This window comes from Sinocyclocheilus grahami, unplaced genomic scaffold (genome assembly GCF_001515645.1).
Source record: "Sinocyclocheilus grahami isolate Dianchi unplaced genomic scaffold, SAMN03320097.WGS_v1.1 scaffold373.1, whole genome shotgun sequence".
In the NCBI taxonomy this organism is placed as follows: Eukaryota; Metazoa; Chordata; class Actinopteri; order Cypriniformes; family Cyprinidae; genus Sinocyclocheilus; species Sinocyclocheilus grahami.
The window spans coordinates 489394-512542 of NW_015505552.1; the positions used below are offsets into that span (position 1 = coordinate 489394).

Here is a 23149-nt window from a genome sequence, read left to right on the forward strand (position 1 = left end):
GCTATATTACTTTTTTGTCTCATGCAGCGCACTGCCTGCGTCGGAGTAACAAAAAAAATTTAAATTGCATTATATTAATAGACGAACTACGCTCATATTTATAATTCCAAATAGTCAGTAAGCGACAGGTGCTTGGAAACGCTGTTTTGTACTCATTTATTGACAAGTCGGCTGTGGCGCGGCCAGCTGAAAGCGATGCTTCTCTGCCGCTCACTGCACAGAACAGACGCTGAGAGAGGCGACACTGAGCCGGGAGTGTCAGACCTCGCGCTCGCTGGACAGCACTGGCGACATCTTCCAACTGAATCATAGCTAAGGTTTATCCAAAAAAATTCGCTAGGTAGAGATCCGTTGCGTGATCCTTATTGCTGTTTGCTCACTTAGCACACACATCATTCGTAAATATAAACAAACAAGAATTATTCACTATAAACAACATTTATTTTAAGCGTCAAGCATACAGGACTTTATATAAAGCGAAAGTGAAACTAGCAGCCTGTGTGAAATGCGCTATGGGCTATACGCATCTCATTCTTCACCAATACAAATGTGTGCGCGCACGATGCACGTTTTGTTTGTTGACATTAATTGCATTTTATGAGTCACTTTGAAATATGTCGCAGCACTTTTCAGATGATACAAAAATGTGACTTGTGTTTTAGAAAATATGTTCATCGCTGTTACAAAATGTATGTATAGGCTAACGAGTGATTCCTTTCATTTAGACCCTTTCACACATAAGTCGTGGCCTAATGGTTAGAGAGTCGGAAAGCGATGCTTCTCTGCCGCTCACTGCACAGAACAGACGCTGAGAGAGGCGACACTGAGCCGGGAGTGTCAGACCTCGCGCTCGCTGGACAGCACTGGCGACATCTTCCAACTGAATCATAGCTAAGGTTTATCCAAAAAAATTCGCTAGGTTTGTCAGTATATATTCTATGAGAAAAAGCCGCTAAAAGCGTCTGAAAGTTGCTAAATCTAGCGCTGAAGTCGTGCTTGTGTGTGTGAGACGCGGGAGCTGATGGCTGGGGGCGGTGGATATGTGTGGCGGTCAGTGGATATTGTGGATGAGTTCTTCTGTGTCATCACGTTCTATTAGTTATACAGCTTCAGTTTCGGATCTTTCACGCTTAGTAACACATACAGCTGTTCCCTCACCACAGTGCAACAGTGAAAAGATACCTCAATCGCGATGCGAACATTATTTAAATGACACCGGTATTGCGGTTAGACCCTTTCACACATAAGTCGTGGCCTAATGGTTAGAGAGTCGGACTCCAAAGGTTGCAGGTTCGAGTCTCGTACCGACAGGGCTTGTAGGTGGGGGGAGTGAATGTACAGTGCTCTCTTCCACCTTCAATACCACGACTGAGGTGCCCTTGAGCAAGGCACCGAACCCCCAACTGCTCCCCGGGCGCCGCAGCATAAATGGCTGCCCACTGCTCCGGGTGTGTGTTCACTGCTGTGTGTGTGCACTTTGGATGGGTTAAACGCAGAGCACTAATTCCTAATATGGGTAACCATACTTGGCCACATGTCACGTCCAACTGAATCATAGCTAAGGTTTATCCAAAAAAATTCGCTAGGTTTGTCAGTATATATTCTATGAGAAAAAGCCGCTAAAAGCGTCTGAAAGTTGCTAAATCTAGCGCTGAAGTCGTGCTTGTGTGTGTGAGACGCGGGAGCTGATGGCTGGGGGCGGTGGATATGTGTGGCGGTCAGTGGATATTGTGGATGAGTTCTTCTGTGTCATCACGTTCTATTAGTTATACAGCTTCAGTTTCGGATCTTTCACGCTTAGTAACACATACAGCTGTTCCCTCACCACAGTGCAACAGTGAAAAGATACCTCAATCGCGATGCGAACATTATTTAAATGACACCGGTATTGCGGTATTTTAAAAATTCATATCATAAGAAAAATAAACACCGGTATTCGGTACGAACCGGTATACCGCCCAGCACTATCATGTTCTTATGCATGATCTCCATCACGGAGCAAAGAAGACACTGACAACACGCCGACATACAAGACAGAGCAGGTTACTTTCAATATTAAACAGAAGTTCAAATGTAAGAAATTCAAACAACAAATACTGTGTTGTGGCTCTTTAATCTGTTGTGACAGATCGCTGTAGCACCTCAGTTCAAGCGGCATGTGAATCAATCATCTCTTACTGGTTATAGCACAAAATAAACATGAATGAATCAGAAGGGTATCTTGTTTCAAATGTGAAAAGATGTCAATACACACTATTTTTCAAGTTCAAGTCCACCGACGCTAATCTACTCTCCTATCTGGTTTGTTTGTTGGACAAAAATGGCAATATGATTGCTCAGACTGCCTGATAATCTAGCTCCCGGCGAAGGGTCAATTGAGCAGCCAAGGTTGGGCCAAGTTTAGAAATAACTGGGTCTAAAAAAATGACTGCAGTTAATGCTGAACCTTTCACACGTTTCTTTAAATAGATTTTTAAAGATGTAAGGTCTTTGTGTCACTTGGAGCGACCACTCATCATGTGGTGTGACCAATATTAGCAATAACTGTATTAAATTAAAAATAAATGATCTAATTTCTGTGGCTGAAATATGAATCACTGCTATAGTATGCTTAAGTGAATGGTATTTTTTAAATATTTTTTATCAGTTTTATGCAATTTACAGAAAAAAAGTAAGTCTGCTAACTACAATTAAGAAGGCAACTCTGAAATTATAGAACAAAAATATGAGATCATTATTTACAAAAACTCAAAAGAAATGCAAATACTTTGCGTCTAAACACTTTAATTACTGAGAAGATCTAAAAAAAATGTTAAGCATGTTAAGGAAATGAATTAATTTTAATATAAATCATGATCGCACCACATGACATTTTTAAGGCTACGGCCGATTCATCTAGAAAGAAAAATCACTTAATTTAACATTTTAATATGAATGTACACAACCTTCTTAATGTTTGAACAACTACAAAAGATATTATTATTTTTTGTATTTTAAAATTGTCGAAAATCCTTATACGTCAATGATCCATATATAGAGTGAAAGAAACAAAAGCTTGTAGAATACATTTTAATGGGCATAATTAAGTGCGAAAATGAATTTGAAGGAAATATCTATTTGCTAAATAAACTAAGCCAACTAACACTATACATATTCTTTTGGTTTCTATACCCAGTATTTCTAAAAAAATTATAAATGCAATGAAAATACAGGTATCTCAGAGTATAGACTATAGGTATACTCTGTATCGGCAAGTACCAAAAATAAAAGTATCGATATCAACCTGTTCTGAAACAACAGATAATTAAATGTTTTTTTCCCCCAAGAAAAAACAGCAGATAAAATACTTCAGCATCTTAGTTCCTTCCAGCACACGTAACAATAATATTCATTTTATTTCTGGAAATCTCCAGATCACCCGGTGAAACCTTCTGCAACACTTATCAAAAAGGAACAAGAGTAGCCAAGGGGTGGGCCCTGGCAAAGAGTAAATAAACCTGTACCAAGTACAAAACCTCTTCAGCTGCAGAGTGGGGAGTGAAAATGTATGGAAATTACCAACAAACACACTATGTCATGTCTAAAGCAATATAACTTATCTTTGGACAAGTCAGGGGTGTCCAATCCTGCTCCCGGAGGGTCATTGTTCTGCAGTGTTTAGCTCTAGTCTCCACTTAAAGGGATAGTTCACCCAAAAATTTAAATTACCCCATGATCAAGCCATCCTAGGTGTATATGACTTTCTTCTTTCAGACGAAAACAATCAAGAGTTATATTAAAAATGGCTCTGGCTCTACCAAGATTTATAAATGGCAGTGAATGGGGATTGAGATTTTGAAGCCCAAAAAGTGCATCCATCCATCATAAAAAATGCTCCACACAGCTCCAGGGGGTTAATAAAGGCCTTCTGAAGCGAAGTGTTTGTGTAAGAAAAATATCCATATTTAAAACTTTATAAATCGTAATCTCCAGCTTCTGCTAACTGTCGTACGCGCGTGTTAACAAGAGAGTGGCTGTCAGGGTTTTGCCCTGACACTCTGGTTGTCTTGTGTTTTGTTTCTTGTGTCTATGTTGTCTTGTCAGCACATGGCCTAGTTGATTGTTTTTCTCAGCCATGTGCTTCTTTAGCCCCTCCTCCTGGTTTCCTCATTACCACACCCTCTTGTTAGCCCTCATTGAGTCCTTGTTAGTGTAATTGCTCTCACCTGTTCCCTGAGTGTTTTCCTCCCTATTTATAGTGCCCCTTGCCCTATTGTCTTTGCTGGTTCATGGTCATTGTTTCCCTCACTGTGTTTGTCTGTCTGTGGATGTGGCTGATTATGTGTTCCTGTCTCCCGGTCTGTTTGATCTTGTGCTCCAGTCTTTCCCTAGTCTTGTCTCTTGTAATTCTATGTTCTTGTCTTGCTCCTTGTCTTTTTGCTTTTAATTTAGTATTCATTTAGTTCTCTTAATCCTGATCTTTTTGTTGAAATTTTTTTGGTTGATATTTTAGTTATTTGTGTTGGTTAATTTTTACCTTTTTTTTTTTTATTAGTCCTTTATTCATTCTCTTGCCTGTCTTGGAGTAATTTGTGTTCCTGTGGAGCTATGTTTTGTCTTGTTGTGGTGTTAGAGTTCCTGTTCCTGTCCACTGGTTCCCTTGCCTGATGTCTGGGTTGCTTGAGAGTTTATGGTCCATAAGTATCTGAGCTCTGCTCTCTGGTGCCTTGCTCTGGTCTCTCCACCGGCCTGGTCTTGCTGCCTCCTCTGCTGCTGTAGTATTCTGCCAGTTGATGTCGGAGGCTGTTCCAGTGGCGTTCCCTAGCTATCTCTGTTTATTGTGTTCCTGTAGTGGTATCACCTGTGCACCTCACTACCCTTTTATATTGATCCGTTTAGTCAATAAACCCTTGTTACTCACACTGCAATTGGGTCCTCCTTCCAAATCCTTGACAAGTGGCATTCCAGCAGATGATGTAGTGTAAACTCCAGTGAGAATATGCTAGTCTCGCGAGAACCAAGTTTTGTTTACAGCATAGGAAAACCAGTCTCATCTTGGCTTATATCGAAATTCTCCTGGCATTTTCCCTTTCAAATCCTAGTTTTTTTTTTACTTCTAATTCGTGAACTGAGTTGTTTTGCTCTCTTCTGTGCGCTTCCGCGTAGCTACACTCACGTCATCTGCTGGAACGCCCCTCTCTAGTGAACGCGCTTACAACAGTTAGCGGAAACTACAGATTATGGTTTATAAAGTCCTAAATATGGATATTTTTCTTACACAAACACATCGCTTCACTTCAGGATTGGACACCCCTATGATAAGTGCATATATGCATTTACATGTGCAAGTATACCTGTGCCGTTAGTTTGTTTAACTGAGCCACTCCAGGGGTCAGAGGTCAGACCGTCAGTGGCTGCTCCTTCCACTGCCCAGGGATCGGTTGACCCTGAGAGCGGGGTAGGGGCCGGAGCCACTGAGGCAGCCCAAGGGTCGGCACTTGGAGGGGTCACAGCTGGAGGGGATACAAGGAGAGGTCAAGGATCAGAGGACACCATGAATAAAGAGGAAAAGCCAGGGTAAAGACACAGGGAGGACACATCCTCGCAACTCTTACCTGTGGACGCCCAGAGGTCAGAGTTCACTCTAGAGGACGAGTCACCCCATGGATCCGGGGCTACTGTTGCTCCTCCCCAGGGGTCGGCACTCGGGGGAGAGGCGGGGGAAGCGGCTCCCCACGGGTCGGCAGGGCCCCATGGCCCAGCGGTAGACTCCAGAGCCAAAGCGGGAGGCGGAGAGGGTCCGGCGGAGCCCGTTGCAGGGGCCCCCCATGGATCTACGGCACTCAACTCCATCAAAGACGACTGAGAGAGAGATATGTCAGTAAGAACGTCCTCATTTCGAAAGGAGTGCGCGAGAAAGCAAAAGAGTGAGAGGGAAGTTTGTTTGTACAGAGAGGACAGACTTACACTTGCAAGTGGTTCAATAATAGCTAGTGTGGCAAGAAGGAAGAAACTCTAGAGGAAGTGAAACAAGCTCACACATCGCTGTGCTAAAGCGCGTACGCAGGGTGAGAGACACAGACAGAGCAGGTAACTCTTGGAGAGTGAGAGGCAGGTACACAAACACACAACCCTCGGTAACACAACACACTACCATGTGTACACCTCACGCTCTCATCCTAGAACAACAACTCGTCAAGCATGAACTCTTGCTAACACAGTCGTACACAATCACACACCTCCTCGGGCTTGGCTTTCTCCCTCTTACTCTCCTCGATGGCCATCTGCAGCCTCAGGTCGTCTCCCCTGCGCAGACGCTCCTCCTGCCAATCACACACCACCGTCACATCATCACAGTGAACCAAGTTCTGTGGGCTGATGGGAAATGGAGTCTACTGAACTGTGGCAACCTGACTCCCATGTCTCACCAGCTTCAGAGTTGTGCTTCATGGCTTCAGTTCAGGCACAAATCAACAACATTTGAAAGCAGTGGGCGGTTCATCTACTCTGACATTTCATTGATAAGCTCTGATGGAATTACAAAGAATTAACAATTACAGGTACTTTTGGAATTACTCATTGATTTCATCATGCAAAAGTGAAAATTTAGTTCAGAAGACTTCAAACAACAGAAATTATGAAAAAGAGGTAAGCTCAACACACACAATAGAACAACGGAAATGTTTTAACCTTTTTAAAAGCACTTACTAGGTATTTCTTAGACATTTAAATTGTTACATAATCATTCTGAAGTATATTATTTTCAGGCTGATCTGTGATTTGCAAGGGAAGAGGATAGCAAAGGAAGAGTTCATCCACTGTAACCTGGATGAATTTTTGCTCCCTGACCTTTTGGTGAGTCTCCTGGCTGACTGTGAGTACGTAGTGGAGCTCTGCATCTTCCAGAGGGTCTTTGCTAGTCTGAAGGAGGGGGGCAGGGTGAGGACAGATGTGAGTGAAGGAGTGAGGGGGGAAATGTACAAAAACTGTGCAGAGGATGGGCCAAATGTTTAATGCGTGTTATTCTACTTTATTAGAGAAACAAACCATACTTCTATTCTATGATGGCAGTTAGGGAAGAAGGCAGATTTAGGGAGCTTTAAAGATTGATATTATTTGCAGAGCTCAACAGTAAGAATGGCCTGGGGCCAGTGTGAGAGAGTTGAGCCAGTTGGCAGAACTGTCACTTGGCCTATTGGGGCACATCTCTTACATTTTTGTACATACCTTTTTATACTATGCTAACTTAAACATTTTTACTCTGAATACTTTTTGTATTATTATTATAGAATTATAACTACTATCATTTATTGTAAAAAAAAAAAAATAATAAAAAAATAAGTATTGCGATTATGTAAAAATAAAAAATCTATAATTGTGATGTGTGCCAGTTAAATATTGCCAGGGCAGTCTGAACTACTGGTCAGACTCAGCTAGCAGGGGAAAAAACTTTACTGTTGAGCTCTGATTGGAATGCCACAGTTAAAGTACAACTTGTAATTCACTGGCATGTTCTAAAATCTGTAAATATATTGCACAAGTCACAGTCCATTAGAGCAATTTATTACAGGACTATCTGGAATACTTGATTGGAACAGATTACATTTTGCTGTCAAATATGTTTATTTAATTGGCCACAAAAGTATATAATTGAACACTGTCTCAGGCAAACAATTTCCTGTGCTACCTTGCAGCATGGTCTCATCTTTCTTTACATAAAAAAAAAATTCAATTTAATGTCAATTTGTTTATTTCCATGTAATAAGCAGGATAATGTACAGTTAGTATTTAATATTTACCAAATTAAGATCTGATCACCATCTCAGGATTTATTCTGCATATGACCAGCTGACTCCACATTATGCCTTACGAATAGTTCTGCTAAAATCCAATTTCACATTAAGTATGCCAACAAAGCTCTTTCCATTTCTGGTAGAAAAACTATTCATCTTCCTCTGTCTCTCAACCATCTCAGTAGTACATTTTACCTGCAGCCTGAAAACCTGATCGCTGAGAGACTTTACCTGATCCGCCTCTTCCTTGCTCATGGCCAGTGCCAGCTGGAGCTGCAGGTCCTCCTCTCCAGTGCTCTGGGGCCACGCCTGCTCAGCGTCTGCTCCCGAGTGCAGTCCTCCCCCTAAAGCAGGAGCAGAAGGGGCCGAAGATGCTAAGGGAGGAGTCAAATGACAGCCATTATGATGCATCAATAGATGGCGGAGTATCGGTCCCTAAAATTGCTTCCAGGGCAAGATGCTTGCCAACCTCCATACTTGGCCAAAGCTGTGAAGTGCACTCAGAGTGTTTTTATAAGGGTGCTGACATTCATTTGAGTGTCCGCCCTGACCCCTTCATAAGCCCCTCCTACTGCAAAGCACTTCTAGTTCTTACCACTGCTAGTCTGTGCCATCTTCTCTTTGGTCTTGAGTGCATGGACCCTCTCCTCTCGTAGCCTCTCCTCGTCTTTTAGCAAAGTCACCAGCTGCTTGGCCTTTTCCCGTACATTCACACCCTGAAACATGCACACAATATGTAATGTTACATATGAACTTATTGGGCCTCATTTATGAAACGAACGTACGACAGAAAATTGAGCGTACGGTCGTTTTAACGCAAAATTTGGAATTTATCAATATGGACGTGAGCGGTGGCTACGATCAAATCTCACGTCTGGTCTCAGCTCGTGTACGCAAGTTTTTGAGTTAGCTGAAGTTGCGCACAGCATCGTAAATACGGTGGAGAATTGTAGATTGATAGCATTTTGTTCATTTTTATATTCTTGACCGTCAAATGAAGCTCATTAATCGATCGTTAATCAGTAAAATTAGAATGTCTTTTTCACAAAGCATGTGTGCAATTCTAGTATGTTTAATTGTCCAGCATTGGAATTAATAATTTAACAACCTAAACTACATCTTGTTGAGTTTGAGGTAGTGCATGTGACAAACTTGTTATTAGGGTGACTAAAATAAAATAAAACCTATTGGACTGAAGTTTTTGTGGTTTAAATGTGAGTGGGAGAAAGTCCTTGGTTAAAAGTCATGGCGTTTGAATTGACTGCACAGAGACCTTGAGCGAGAGATTGCTGTAGTGTGTGAATCACATTTGAGAACCATTACTAACATGATTAAGGACACTTCAAAACTAACACTGAGAGCTCTCCTTTTATTTCCTTATTGAAAGAGAGATAACAAGTTTCATTTGCACGTGTGTATAAATATAACTTCTTGTTTGTGAATACCTGATCCTTGCCATCTCTGTCAATGTACTGGAAATCTTTGAGAGTCTGAACGGCGTAGATGTTTTCCCTGCATTGCTGTGCCACTCTCTCTGAACCCGTCTTTATCAGATACTCCATCAGAGTCATAGCCTGAGAAAGGGCGAAAAATACAATCAGATTGTATTCATAGCCTCATATACCACATCTGCCACTAGTGAGGGTAAAACTGTCAAACTTACTTTATATACATGTCTCCAGTTCTTCCCATGGTCATTGAGTCTCTTCCAGACCATGCTCATAATCTCTGAGAAGGCCACTACATTGTATGTCAGATCAGCAATCTCTGACATCAGAGAGCTAGAGGGACCCCATGGGTCATTAGAGGTTGCTTCCCTAACCTTGAGAAAAAAAAAAATCAATAAACTTCACTTAAAGTGTCTCTTCATGCTCACCGAATACTGTATGTGAAAGTGTGTGAAACTATACTCTATGCAACTTTAAACATTTTAAACAGAAGTATGCTACATAACCGCATAACACTGCATGTTTATTCAGCTAGTGTCGTCAAGTAAAAAAAATTAAAATAAATTAAAAATAATAATAGAAATTTTTTTTTAAAATAAACAACAGGTTAAGACCTGCCACTGTACCATATATACCACTAAAGTAGTTGTTATTGCTTCCGGTTCATTTATAGCACTAGAAATTGAATGTCAGTGCATTGCATTATGGTATACCATATCCACGCAGTATGCTCTGTTATATACTGCACATTTTAGAGAATATAGGCTAGTAGGATATCTTCAGTGCCGATCCTAGACTTCTGGGGGCCCTACACAAAACTGTGTTTGGGGGGGGGCTCAGTACGCTTTCAACTTGTTTTTTTTTTTCTGTCTCGAGCAAGAGACTGTATGACATTCACATTACATGATTTGACTGATTTTTCCGTAGAAAGGGCAACAGCGCACCGCATTAAAAGAAATGAACATTCATGTTTTCATAACCGCTGGCCAAATTCAAAAACAAAACTAAAATTAAATCACCTTTGAGAGCAAGCCTGGTATTTCGGGGGCCTTTCGCAGCTTGCGTACTTTGCGTATAGGGAGTATCGGCTCTGGTTATCTTTATAATCTAGGCACATAAAAAGAACGGACTGTGCAAAATATACTGTACTATTATACTACAGAAAGTGTATGGACTAGAGTGGTCCAGTAGTATGATACTCCAAACATAACTTTATTTCACTGACCAACGTTGTGACGCACTTTTACTATTTAGGCAGGAATTCTATGCAAAAAAACTTAAGTGATGAGATTTCTTAATGAGATTCATTTAAGATTATGTGTTCAGCATTTTTGGTCACCAGTGTTTCAGCCTAAACTGAAATTACCGATGAAAACAAATGAATTCCTGTCTCTTTTGTATGACTGCTAACAGTTTCATTCAATCGAAAAAAAATGAAGAGCAGAAGTACAAAACATTTATCAGGAACTAAATGACTTGAATAAGAAGACTGCTTCAAGACTAAGATGAAGAAGAATGTGAAAAGAAGAACAGAGAAAATGAAAGCTGGGTTACAAAGGTAAAAGTCTAACCTTTATCTCTGCCTCGGAGTAATTGTGAACAATGTTCTTCACTTGTCGCCGCAGCGATGATGTCGACATGGCAACAGGCTGACTATCAGGTTCTGCAAAATCTGGGACATTGTAAAGCAATGTCAATAAAACACTAATATGGACAGGTACAAAGGCAAACAAAGGCTACACATTTTTCAAAAGGGAGTGTATCAGCTCTGAGACTGAAATATCTAAAAATGACCAGGAAGTATCAGCAGGACGTTTATCAGAAAACAAAAAGGAAATGCTTTGGCTGCTATTCAAACGCCATCCATCTCTCCATCGATAAAAAAAAAGACCCAATCTTACATAATATCCCCAGTACCGTGCACCCTCTGTAACCATGAGAGTGCAGCACCAGGAATTCCCCAACCTAAAAGTCCTGTAAACACAAGAGCATCGGATGACGTGTGAGTCTGGCTCCAGGAAGTGTGTGTGAAGTGTACTATACCTGGGAGTGTCAGTCTCTCTCCCCCCCTCTCGATCTCTCTGTGTGTGCGCGCTCAGGTCGGGGTCTCTGAGTGTTTAGCCTGTCCACTGTTCCAAACCTCCGCACAGCGGCCACATGAGGGCCCAGAAGCACAGATGTGGGGTGAAATAACTACGAGAAGGACAGAGATTTAGACGGGAGGTACAACATACAGGGATGAAAGCTGGTGCAGCACTGTGGAGGCTTAAAAACACAAAAGACATACAATTCCGCACTTTGACAATAGAGAAAATGCAGTAATAGCGGACCATGCCTGAAGGCACTGTACATTGCTCAACTGTAACATCAGCTAGGTGTAGGCCTAGAGAAACTACAAAAAAGCATGCGATACATAGATTTATAAAGTCGCTAAATTATCAGTATGATTAAAAGCTGTTGAACAAAAATGACTACATGCCTTCCGCCCTCTGAATGAGAATTCATATTTTTAGTAAGAAAAAAGCCTTTCAGTATAGTAGTAAAAATGTCCACCTTCACATCATGGTACTTGTATCTTTTTACCGTGAATTCTCAGGATTTTTAATTTAAAAAATGATATTGTTATTAATATTTCAAGATGAATATTTACTGGATGGAAGCCATTTAGGCTTATTGGATTATCCATACATCAATTATGTATCAAATATAAAACAACAGGATTTTAAGGATCCTTTTTCTCTCAATAATAACAGTAGGCTACTGCATTGAATTCTATGTAATTAAAACTGCAGAGCTCTGATCATAAAACTAAGCATTTAAATATCATCTTACTAAGACAAAATATTAGAAGATATAGATTGACAACTGATATTTATTTAGCTACATGCATTTTATGTAAGTAACGTAGTCTGTTATAGTGTTATAAGAATCTTGATGTATATTACAAGCTATGAAGCTATCAGAATTTAATCTTACATTTTGTCCATATAAACAACATCTGGAACAAATTGCATATTTTTGTTCAGTTTGGGCCTCTAAATAAAATAAGCATGTTTTGTCCCTCCTTGAATGTCAGCTCCATATTCTCACTATATCATACATGAGCCATAAAACCCTGGCGTATCAAAGAATATAAAACACCCCCAAACTAAAATATACAGCTCCATTTAAAAAAAATTATAATAATAATAATACATTTTTCTGACTATTATTTCACTACTATTTATGTCGTCACGTTTACATGGTTAACATTACATTAAACACAGGTAAAACACAGGAATCAGGGAGTTACTAACATGACCTGACCATATTCATGAACTTACACAATACATTGGCACCCTTAACTACATTAAAGGCAAATATACTAAAAATGTTCTTCTAAGCGTCAGTAAATCAAGGAAGAACAGGCGATAAGCAGTAGCTGAAAGGGTGTATTAATATGCAGTACTGTTGTATAAGGCTTTGGACCTGATAACAGTCCCACGGCCGCCTTCAGGATTCAGGAGCAAAGTACAAAAGTCTGAATGAACTGTTCTCAATGAGACCAGAAACCTTTAACTTCAACCTCCATTCAAAACAGTCAAATCAGGGGTCAACAGGTGGTTTTCAAAAGCAAGTTGATGAGGTGATAAACAACATTCAATGAACTTATCTATGACAACCTTTGCTTGGAAATGTGCATGAAATCTGACCGTTGGCGAATCGGATCGGCATCAGATCTCTTAAAGAGGCGTGTTGTTTATCTTTGAGCAGAAGACAGCTATCAGACAACAGCACAAACCTCTCTACCGTTACACCTCCACCCAGCTAACAAATGAAACAGCATTCATTCCCAGCCGTTAGAGAACTCCTCTAAAGTAACTTCAGCACCGAACAAGCCCTCTGCGCTCCAAACTGATAGAAAGAGCTCACTGCCAAGTCCACTAGAGATCAGCTAGCTGAGGCTACTTACCGCTGAGCTTCTGGTCTTCCTCTCAAACACGACCAGACATCCAGCAGAGCAGCAGAAAGCGGGTTATTATAGGTGAAGACGGGAGTGAAGGGACTAAATTAAAAACACTCATTTAGAGACTCGAGCGCCGCGTTATGCTAACTCGACTCATAAAGAGACGCGGCTGAGTGCGGTTTTCCTTCACAACTATCGCCCTTCGAGTCGTGCTCGTCATTTACACATATAACGTGTCATACAGCCGCTTATACTAATATAATAGCGCTACTTTCGCAAATAACGTCTCTACTGACCCTTCTGTTGCTCGGATGGTACGAGGAGATGGCGGCACTTCCGCTTCCGTTTCCCCGCAGCCGGACGGACCGCGCCCCCTTGCGCGCTCAGAGATTTGAATATTTATGAGCCATGGGAGCTACTATCTTAACAATGCTTTTTATGTGATTTTGAATAGTAGCCGCACAACAAAAGCATCGAAATCTATGATTCTAGATTGTGAAATGTGAAAATCTGGTATATGAATATTATATATGCGCAAACAAATGTACTGTTATCGTTTTGGTGACGCTGTTAAACGCCCTTAAGAGTTCTGTCAGTAATTTTGACAGCAACGGCTGCTATGTGCTATTAACATTTGTGGCACTCGGGTGTCATGTTAACCTATACGAGCCTTTGAGTTATGAAGAGATGACTGAGGTATCCTCTGATATTTTCTTTCCTAACTTTACAGTGATGCTATGGCACACAGTGCCCACATAGTGGCGATGTTCTCAATCAAATGAAATCATCTGAATTTCTTTGAAGAAAATCTACAACATGCTACACACCTTCAACCTTTTTGTCCTGAAGGCCCCCCAGAGTTCTACACAATATTCAAAGGCCCCTCACATAAGCTAGAATATTTCTTCCAGTATGTTCTGCTATAATAATTTTTTTTTATTAACAGAAACCTCACGTGTCAATTCTTTTCAAATTATCCGATTATTTTTGTGTTGATGTTTAAAGTATTCTGTTCCTTAATAACAAAAGTGTCATTTTTATATTTTATTCATTTACATTCTATTGTATTATTATTATTATTATTATTCGCAGTTTAATTTAGTCTAAATCATCCTGCAGACCCCTTAGATTTTTGCTGAGGCACCCTAGTGGGCCTTGGCCCCTGTTTGAGAACCACTTATTTTTGTGAATATACTATAAAATATGCATACATATACTCTCAAGTCTCATGACTGGCTGCGTTATTGCTCTTTATTGTACAGAACACTACTTAGAAATGTAATGATGGCACTAAAGGGAAATATATTACCATAGTGCATACCTAAGCAATAATCATTCTCACTTTCACATTTTTCATGTGTCAGCTGAACTCAAGTTTCACGTTTATCTCAAAAGAATATTTTAGAGCAGTTTTATACTTAAAAATGATTATGTGTGGTGTATTGCATTTAAATTAACAGTTTGTAAAAATTATTTTACAGTCTGTATCCTTCATGAAAGTAACAGATTACTTTGACCTGGGTGGTCTTCTCACTGCATTTAGATTAAAATGGCGAGTTGATGACAGAGATTTCACTCAAACTAAATATTTGCAGAAACCATTCAAAGGTTATAAGAAAACCTAAAAAATAAAAATACACATAAACACTCACAAATGCACACACCCACACACATTCATGCAGAAGAACTCAACACCACCACGGCTATGACTGTGAAGAACAGTTTCACACTTCTGTAAAAGATTTCATAGTGAATACATTTGAAATACTTCTTAATTTGTTGTTAATGTAAATAACTAAATCCATTAATTGCAATACAAACACATTCATTGCTACCTATCTGCATATTTTGGGTATTGGGTAACATGTTAAACTAATGCTGTCTCAAACATACCATGTGACATTCTTGAACAGCAGGGGAGTGACAGAAGCCTAGTTCAGATTATGAATGGAAATGAGACCAGAGGGACTGATGAAGCCTCATTGAAGTCAACAGGAGACTGTATTAGCAACAGCTTCATGCATGTAGAGCAGCTGGAGAAATAGAAATGGCCACGGTTGTGATAACAGGGATTGTTTGCCTTACGTAATATACAGTAGCCATGTTGTACTTGAGGTTCAGGGTAAACTGAGAGTGAGATGTAGAAAGAGAGAATGTGAACTGGCAGCGCTGAATAGAAGTTTGACCTGGAGAGGATGGTTGTATTAGGTTCTGCAAACAGATGGCAAAATGTACAGGTTAAATCCCATTGAAAAAAAGCCAATAAACAAACAAGCTAAATAAAACAAAAAGAGGGGACAATTTTAATGTAAGGACTCTAAACTGTTCTCTTCTATATATTCATAATTCTTCTTATCCAGCAGTGTTTTGAAAGTGCTGGTATTTATACCAGGATATTTTCCTGTTTGCATTACTTTTTTGTGTTTTCTGCATTCCAGTTTGCCTTTATTTGGAACTATTTGTTTTGGCAGAGAACAAATACATGCCGGTTTTGTCTGAAATGTAAGTTATCCGAAATGAATTGCTCATTTATGGAACTGTTGCACAAAGCAATATCAGAGATTCTTTTATTAAAGGAGAAGGCAACCTTCAAATCTGTATTACTGAAGGAAGTATAAAAGTCAATCTGAATCACATGCACCTAAGCTAATAATATAATGGCACTTGTGTGATTGAATCCATGTTTTACACAATGTGCATTCATTACACTTTTAAATGAATGTATAGTTTCATTTCAGTACCCATTGTACTATTAGAAAATAGCAGTCAATTTATTACGTGACATTACATAACGTGATCTGTTTCCACAAAAAAAAAGCTGATTTTTCAGTGTACGATTCTCCTGTTAAGAAGTGTTACGCATTATTCCATGCTCCTCGGTACAAAAAAGCTATTTTTGCTGTAACACTTTAGAACTTCAGAGCGTTGTCTAACATCATACACTCATTAACAGAATGTTAGTTAGAATGTTACAAATTAGTCATTAAATTTAGTCATTTTTATTTTAAAAAAGTAGTTTATTAATAAGTTACACACGGCACACTAGGATTTTATTTAAAGAAAGGATTCCTTGCATTTAGCAAGAATGCTTTAAAATCGATCACTAATGATGGTAAAGTTTTGTCATCAGTAAAAACAAAATAGTATTTTAAAATATATTAAAATAGAAAACATTTATTTTAAATTGTAATAATATTTTACAATATTACTGTTTTTACATTTTTGATTGAATAAATGCAGCCTTAGTGAGCATAAGATACTTCTTTCAAAAACATAAGAAATGTACCCACCCCAAACTTTTGAACAGTACGTGTTAAAAACCAAGACTCTAAGCAATTGCATTTATTTTTATCTTAAGTGGTGCCCATCTTTAAAAAGAAAAAAAGAAAAAGAAAAGAAAATGAAAAATTGTTTATTTATTTATGTACGCATGTATGTATGTGTTTTTAGGTTACCATTTTCACACAGTAAATTAAATTATATTAAATCTAAAGCAATCATCTAAACCAGAGGCATCCTGTGAAACATATACCCAAGACTACATTTCATATATTATTTTTGTAAGTAGATTCAATTTTTTTTTTTCATTTTTCCAAAACAATACCAATACCACTTGAATACAAAACATGCATGACTGGTGTCACAGTCCAAAACCAAGTAAATTGATTACACTAGGATCATTTTTATTCTTTCAAAAAATGTCTACCACATTGGACTGTGTATCTTTAAATACTTCCTAAAATGGACATTATGCTATAATATCACAATGGTAATGCTTTGGTCAAGAGCCCAGGAGTAATTAGATTTCAAAACTGTAAATGTCTTGTTATCTTCTTCAATCTCACTTGATCCAGCAGAACTGCTGTTCTGCACAGTAGGAGGAATTTACTTAAGTATGAAAGTGATAGCACTAGTAGGAAGAAGGGAGATCAAGAGAGAGAGAGATGAGGATTAGGAAAGAGACTGCAGTGAACAGCAGGAACTCAATAAAGTGTTGCAGAGACTGACTGACAGTTGGAACACTTTACTGACGTACAAGAGGAAAGAGAGCGAGTGAGACGTCTGGGAAGGGGCTGCATACCTCACTGTTGTAGTACATGGCTATCTGGGATGGAAACATGCAGAGGTATTTTAAAGGGAAAAGGGGCGAGCGAGGGAGAGAGAGAGAGAGAGAGAGAGAGAGAGAGAGAGCGAGAGAGAGAGAGCAGAGGAAGGTGGCAGGCATGAGTGAGGGCCGTCAGACTCATTGAGGATCAAGAGAGAGAGAGAGAGCACAGAGATAAAAATACTCTGTAGCAACCGACACTCACACTCGCACGGTGACATCTGATTAACTGCTTGTCGCTCTCAGTTGTATGTTGATAATGAGCAACAGACAGTTTGACTCAGATCTCAGTCCTGAACAGATGGGAAAGAGACAGTGAGAGAGATACTGACTGTTTCCAAGACGTCCTGAAAGACCTGCAGCGTTGGACAATGACTGTAAGTCAAATACTTCTCTTATGGAAAATTCTCCATTTCATAACAACACACATTAACTAGTACCTAATTGTTACCAGAAATGAATAAATAATATAAAAATATGTAAGAATAACACACAGACACACACACACACACACACACATATTTAGGCTATATGTAGGATTTAAACCTGAAATGCCATGCAATCTAAAGCCGCCATTCACAAAACACCACTTGTTAATATATGACAAATGAAAACATTCATTGCTGATTTCACTAATGGTGTGTGAATGGCAGCTTTACAGAAGTAAATCATGACTGAAAAACATTTCAGGTTTTATCCTGCTAGATCCTTTAAAGCCGTGTTATACACCTGTGGTTAATATGAAGCGTTCCAGCCGTTCTCCGCTGCACATACTGCACATATCCAATTGCATGTCACTGATAACCCATTCGAAATCATTTTGAAATACAAAAGTAAAAAGGGTTGTCACTGCAATTAAATGGGAAAGGATTGTTGAGTTTCACAGTATATATGTACAATACTGATAAAAAGGTTGCATTAAAAAATGCATCCTTTTTGCTCAAAAAGGATGCATTAAAAAAACAGTAATATTGTGAACTATTATTACAACTTAAAAAACTGTTTTGTATTTAAAATATATATTAAAAAATGTAATTTCCTCCTGTGATGGCAAAGCTGAAATTTCTGCAGTCATTACTCCAGTCTTCAGTGACTTCAGTCATTTATTTTGGAAATTACTATAATATGCTGATTTCGTGCTGAAGAAACATTTATTTTACTATCAATATTGCAGGCAGTTTTTGCTACTTAGTATTTTTTGTGGAAACCATGATACACATTCAAAATCTGGGTTTAGTAAGATAAAAAAAAAAAAAACATTAAATAAAAAAGGTCACATTAAATAAGGACGCATTAACCTGAATAAAAGTGACAGTAAAGACATTAAGAATGTTATTTAAGATTTTGATTTTAAATAAATTCTCTTCTTTTGAAATTCAAAGGTTTCTAAGAAAATAATAAAAAGAATAAGAACCATTAATATTAATTGACTATCAATAATAATTGATAATAACTGAGCACCAAATCTGCTTATAATAATTGCTGCTAAAAATTCAGCTTTGAATCACAGGAATAAAATACATTTAAAATATTCAAATAGAAAACAGTTATTTTATTTTAAATTGTAATAATATTTCACACTATTACTGGTCAGCTTAAGAGACTAAAAACAATCAGATGGATGGATGGATGGATGGATAGATAGATAGCCACTATGTGCCAATATTGCAGTATTTACTATACTTTTGTTTTTCAAAAGTATTCTGAATGGTTAATCAATGCTAGATAATTGTGATATGGTTTCAAAAACTGATTTACAAGGGGTTGAATGGGTAACATCCTAAAAAAGTTTGTAATGCCTAAAAGCAAAACGCAGAGAATATTCTTAAAATTCAGTTTTAAAATCAACATTAGTCTTACTGTACATTACAGACATGAAGGTTACATGGAAAATGTAACAAGCTAAAGCCTGCACGTCTACTATCAAAGGCCACTGCCAGAGACGTCTATCAGTAAGATAAAGGCTGTTCTCAGTGCTAGCAATGCACTCATACAATCACTCCACCGGGCCTACACCACAGACATATAAAGTCGTAACTGAATACACAATTACATGTTCTTTGATGGTTCTGGAAGCGCATGGTGCTGCTCCTCAGCTGCATGGTGTTAGTGAAGGTTACATAGACTTGCATAGTAAAAACACGAACACAGACGCACATAGGACTGGGGTGACATGCACTTCTAGGAACTTTAATCAACAAATGTCCCTTATAAACGTATAGGGTGTAATGTAAACATGAGCTGCTTGCTTTGTGTTATGTAAAACACACTTGTAATATACACCCAAGCTATTTCAGGGCCGTCAAGGTGTTAATGGGCTTATGGTATAGTTTGACCATTCTCAGTCTGACATAAAGGTGAAGGCTGGTGAAAGAACTGACAGATGGGAAGTTCAGCTATTATTATTATTACACAGCTCTCTGGAATACGAGGCACATTTGTCTAATTGATCATTGTCTCAAGAAACCAATTAGTCTTTTCTTTAATTTCATGCCCATTTATTTATTTGGTAAGCAACCATATAATAAGTGGGATAATGTACTGTCAGCCAATTATTATTACAAAATATATACTATGCTGGTTATCTGTTAATATTAGCGATCATAGGTCGATATTGGGTATTTAAATGTGCTTGTTCAATTACAAATTGACATTTTCTATTTAGAGTACCTTTGCAGTCATGTAATATTCATTTAAAGTTAATCTTTAAAAACACTAATGATTTTTAAAAAGAAATGTATTTTATTATTTTGTATGTCTTTTATTTATTTTTAATGATTCTTCTTTTTTTTTTTTTGGTCTGGCTTATTAGGATTTATAATATTAATAAATGGATATCCATGTTTTATACTCTGTGTTATAAATTTGAGATGCTTGTCTTCAACTATTTGCATTTAAAATAACTGATTAAAAACTGATTACTGAATAATTTATTATTTATCGGTTATAACATGAAAATATTTATCAGCTTATTTTTAATAATTGTCAACGTACATTTTTACAAAGATTACACAAAACAAAAGTGGAGGCTTGAAAATGATCATTGCATGATTACAATTTTGCTGTTGTTTTGTTGTCAGACGGCACCTGAAGAACTGGACGAGCTGTGCTACCTCACGGCTCAGTCCATGACGTCACTGGTGACATCACAGCACTTCAAACTCATCAAAAAGCTGGGAGAGGGCTCGTACGGCAAGGTGATGCTGGCGGTGCATCAGAGGAGAGGTCAGTTGATTTGTGCTCACCTGTTTGGTTCATGTTGAGCACTGTGACAAACAAGACAGGGTGTTCTTCTTACAAGCACTTCTTACTTTAGCGATCTCTGAACTTCCAGGAACCCCAATGGCTCTGAAGTTCTTCCCCCGCTGCTCCACCACTCTCCAAGCTTTCCTGCGGGAATACAATCTCTCCATCTCCTATTGCACACACCCTTCTTTAACACGGGCTCTAGGCATCTTCTACTCCACTCCTTCTCACTATGTCTTTGCCCAGGAGGCTGGTCTCTATGGCGACCTGTATGATGTCATCGTGTCAGAGGTCAGTAAAACAGTAGACTTGACTGATTTTAATTTCACTAAAAGTTACATTCTGTCATCATTTACTCACCATCAAGTTGTTCAGAAGTGATTTAGATGACCATTAGACAACCTTATAGTGGCTCCTCCTCTAAAGGGCCCAGGACTATGGTCCTTGTTGTCCCCCTGGACTGTAACCGAAATTATGATGACGCACGCATACGTGATGTGTGGAGCATTTTTGCAGTGATGTCTTTCCAGGGAACAATGTATCTTTGATTATTCAGGCACGTACTTGTTGTCTGATATCCTCACTCCCTGTTCTCATTCTCCTGCCAAAAACAACAGCTCCTATCATCAGCCTTGATACAGTAATGCTGTTTAATGGGAGTACTTAGTGCACTGCTGAAGAGCAGATTAAATACAGAACACACAGATCTTCCGTCATCTCATCACTCTTTCCATTTTTACTGGGCTGTATTAGAATAAATAATATTTCCAAAGCATCGATACATACAACAAAAGAATTAAAAGGGAAAAAAATACATACATGCATACATACATAAATGAAAATAAGGTACCAGTAATGTTTAAATAAATAATCAATATAACAACAACAACAACTGAATAAACAGCAATAACAATAATGAAAAACAAGCAAATAAGATAAAATAAATCAATAAATAAACAAACAATATTTAAAATGAATTTTAAAATGGAAAAATTATATGAATATATAATTACATTAATCTATAGGCAAATTATTCTACAAAATAATAATAATAAATTAAAATATACAAATAGTAATAATATTGAACAAGGGTAAATAGGGTGGAATAAAAATAAATAAATAAAAATATTAGTTATAATGAGAAAAAATAAGTGAAGAAAGAAAGAAAGAAATAATAATAATAATAAAATATAAAACATCAATGGAAATATTATTGGAAAAAGGAAAATTTTAAGGTGCCAGAAATGGAAATAAACAAATATTCAATATAATAATAATAAATTGACATATACAAATATTAATAACAATAAAAAGAAAAAAAGGACAAATAAGGTGCTATATAAATATACAAGTCAACATAAATAAACAATACTATGTGTAATGTTAATAATTATTATTATAAAATAACATTTTTAATGTATAATGTTACAAAAATATCATGTAATACATACAAAATTATAAAATAATAATTATATAATCAGTATATATAAAAATCAATCTCTTTGTCTTTTTCTGTAGGAGGGGGTGAGTGAGGAGTCTGCACAGCGTGTGATGTCTCAGCTGAGTGGTGCTGTGTCTCATCTCCATTCTCTTGGCTTTGTGCACCGTGACATCAAGCCAGAGAACATCTTCTTGTGTGACCGTGCTTGTCGCTGGGTCAAACTGGGCGACTTTGGCCTGGCGCGAGCACAGGGGACCGAGGTCCGTGCTGAGTGGTACAACTCCCCTTTCTGTGTGCCCGAGGTGGAGGGCGCCAAGACAGTCAGTGATGCAGGGGAAGCGGAGGACATCTGGATGTCTGTAGAGCCCAGTTTGGATACTTGGGCTTTGGGGATCCTCATATACTGCCTCCTGACGAGCTGCTTCCCCTGGGAGGAGAGCACTTCTGATGACCCTTCCTACTGCAAGTACAGAGATTGGTTCAACCGAATCAAACAGAGAGAGGAGACACAAGACACTGTGAGGGAGGAGAATGAGGCTGAAATTGATGTGCCCCCGCAGTTTGACTCTTTAAGCTCATTCGTCCTCACCTTGCTGAGAAAGCTGCTGAACCCGCTGCCCCGGCTTCGCCCCGGGCCTGATGAGATCCTGTCTTACCTCGGGGGACCTTGGTTACTGAAGACAGAGAAAGAGGAGATGAGGAGAGAGCAGGAGGCACAAGAGGAGGCCAAGAAGATGCATGAGAGAGGAGGGGTGGAAGGGAAAAAAGAGATATTGGGACGGAGGGAGAGATAAAGTTTGTGCACGACAGCAATATTATAAACAAATGCACTTTATTTTAAAGATTTTATATAGCCTTTATATTTTGGAATATAATTTTTTTATATAAAAAAAAGTTGTTTTATTATAAAACTGGAGAACCTTGACACTTGGACAGTGGCCCCAAAAAGTGTTTGGGCAATTGTAGAAGTATTAATATAATTGCATTAAAAAATGACATATAATTATATTATAATTATTCTAAATTTGAGATTTTATATATAATTTAGTCACATATAATATATTTTAATATATTTAATATATTAAATTATATATTTTAAAATTATATTTAAAATTATATAAATGCGGTACCATTCAAACGCTTGGGGTTGATTTTTAAAAGTTTTTGGAAGAAGTTTTTATGCTCACCAAG

At 38.2% G+C, this 23149-nt stretch overlaps 2 protein-coding genes across 4 annotated transcripts in view; one reads left to right on the forward strand and one right to left on the reverse strand.

Moving 5' to 3' along the window:
• LOC107549476 (epsin-1-like) overlaps positions 1 to 13526 on the reverse strand; it is a 20621-nt gene extending 7095 nt beyond the window's left edge. Inside the window, exons 1-11 of one of the 3 annotated variants that reach the window (XM_016230572.1) lie at positions 13173 to 13526; positions 11264 to 11413; positions 10792 to 10892; positions 9436 to 9594; positions 9218 to 9346; positions 8368 to 8488; positions 8004 to 8146; positions 6829 to 6900; positions 6219 to 6302; positions 5595 to 5841; positions 5334 to 5492 (exon numbers count right to left, since the gene is read on the reverse strand). In XM_016230572.1, the coding sequence (XP_016086058.1) occupies positions 5334 to 5492; positions 5595 to 5841; positions 6219 to 6302; positions 6829 to 6900; positions 8004 to 8146; positions 8368 to 8488; positions 9218 to 9346; positions 9436 to 9594; positions 10792 to 10860 (1183 nt within the window). In that variant the 5' untranslated portion in view covers positions 10861 to 10892; positions 11264 to 11413; positions 13173 to 13526. The remainder of the gene's footprint in view (positions 1 to 5333; positions 5493 to 5594; positions 5842 to 6218; positions 6303 to 6828; positions 6901 to 8003; positions 8147 to 8367; positions 8489 to 9217; positions 9347 to 9435; positions 9595 to 10791; positions 10893 to 11263; positions 11414 to 13172) is intronic. The other 2 variants (XM_016230573.1, XM_016230574.1) reach the window with 2 other exon arrangements.
• Positions 13527 to 17352: 3826 nt separating this feature from the next.
• LOC107549477 (serine/threonine-protein kinase SBK2-like) lies at positions 17353 to 22807 on the forward strand. The gene is made up of 4 exons (XM_016230575.1): positions 17353 to 17648; positions 20352 to 20496; positions 20606 to 20808; positions 22036 to 22807. The coding sequence occupies exons 1-4, from the start codon at positions 17643 to 17645 to the stop codon at positions 22750 to 22752; spliced, it is 1071 nt and encodes a 356-aa protein (XP_016086061.1). The 5' UTR covers positions 17353 to 17642; the 3' UTR covers positions 22753 to 22807.
• Positions 22808 to 23149: the final 342 nt, after the last annotated feature.

Excerpts from the sequence above, each read along its gene's own strand:
- LOC107549477 (XM_016230575.1), top strand. Across the intron at positions 20,497-20,605 it reads GGCGGTGCATCAGAGGAGAG|GAACCCCAATGGCTCTGAAG; the intron begins GTCAGTTGATTT and ends CTGAACTTCCAG. Across the intron at positions 20,809-22,035 it reads ATGATGTCATCGTGTCAGAG|GAGGGGGTGAGTGAGGAGTC; the intron begins GTCAGTAAAACA and ends CTTTTTCTGTAG.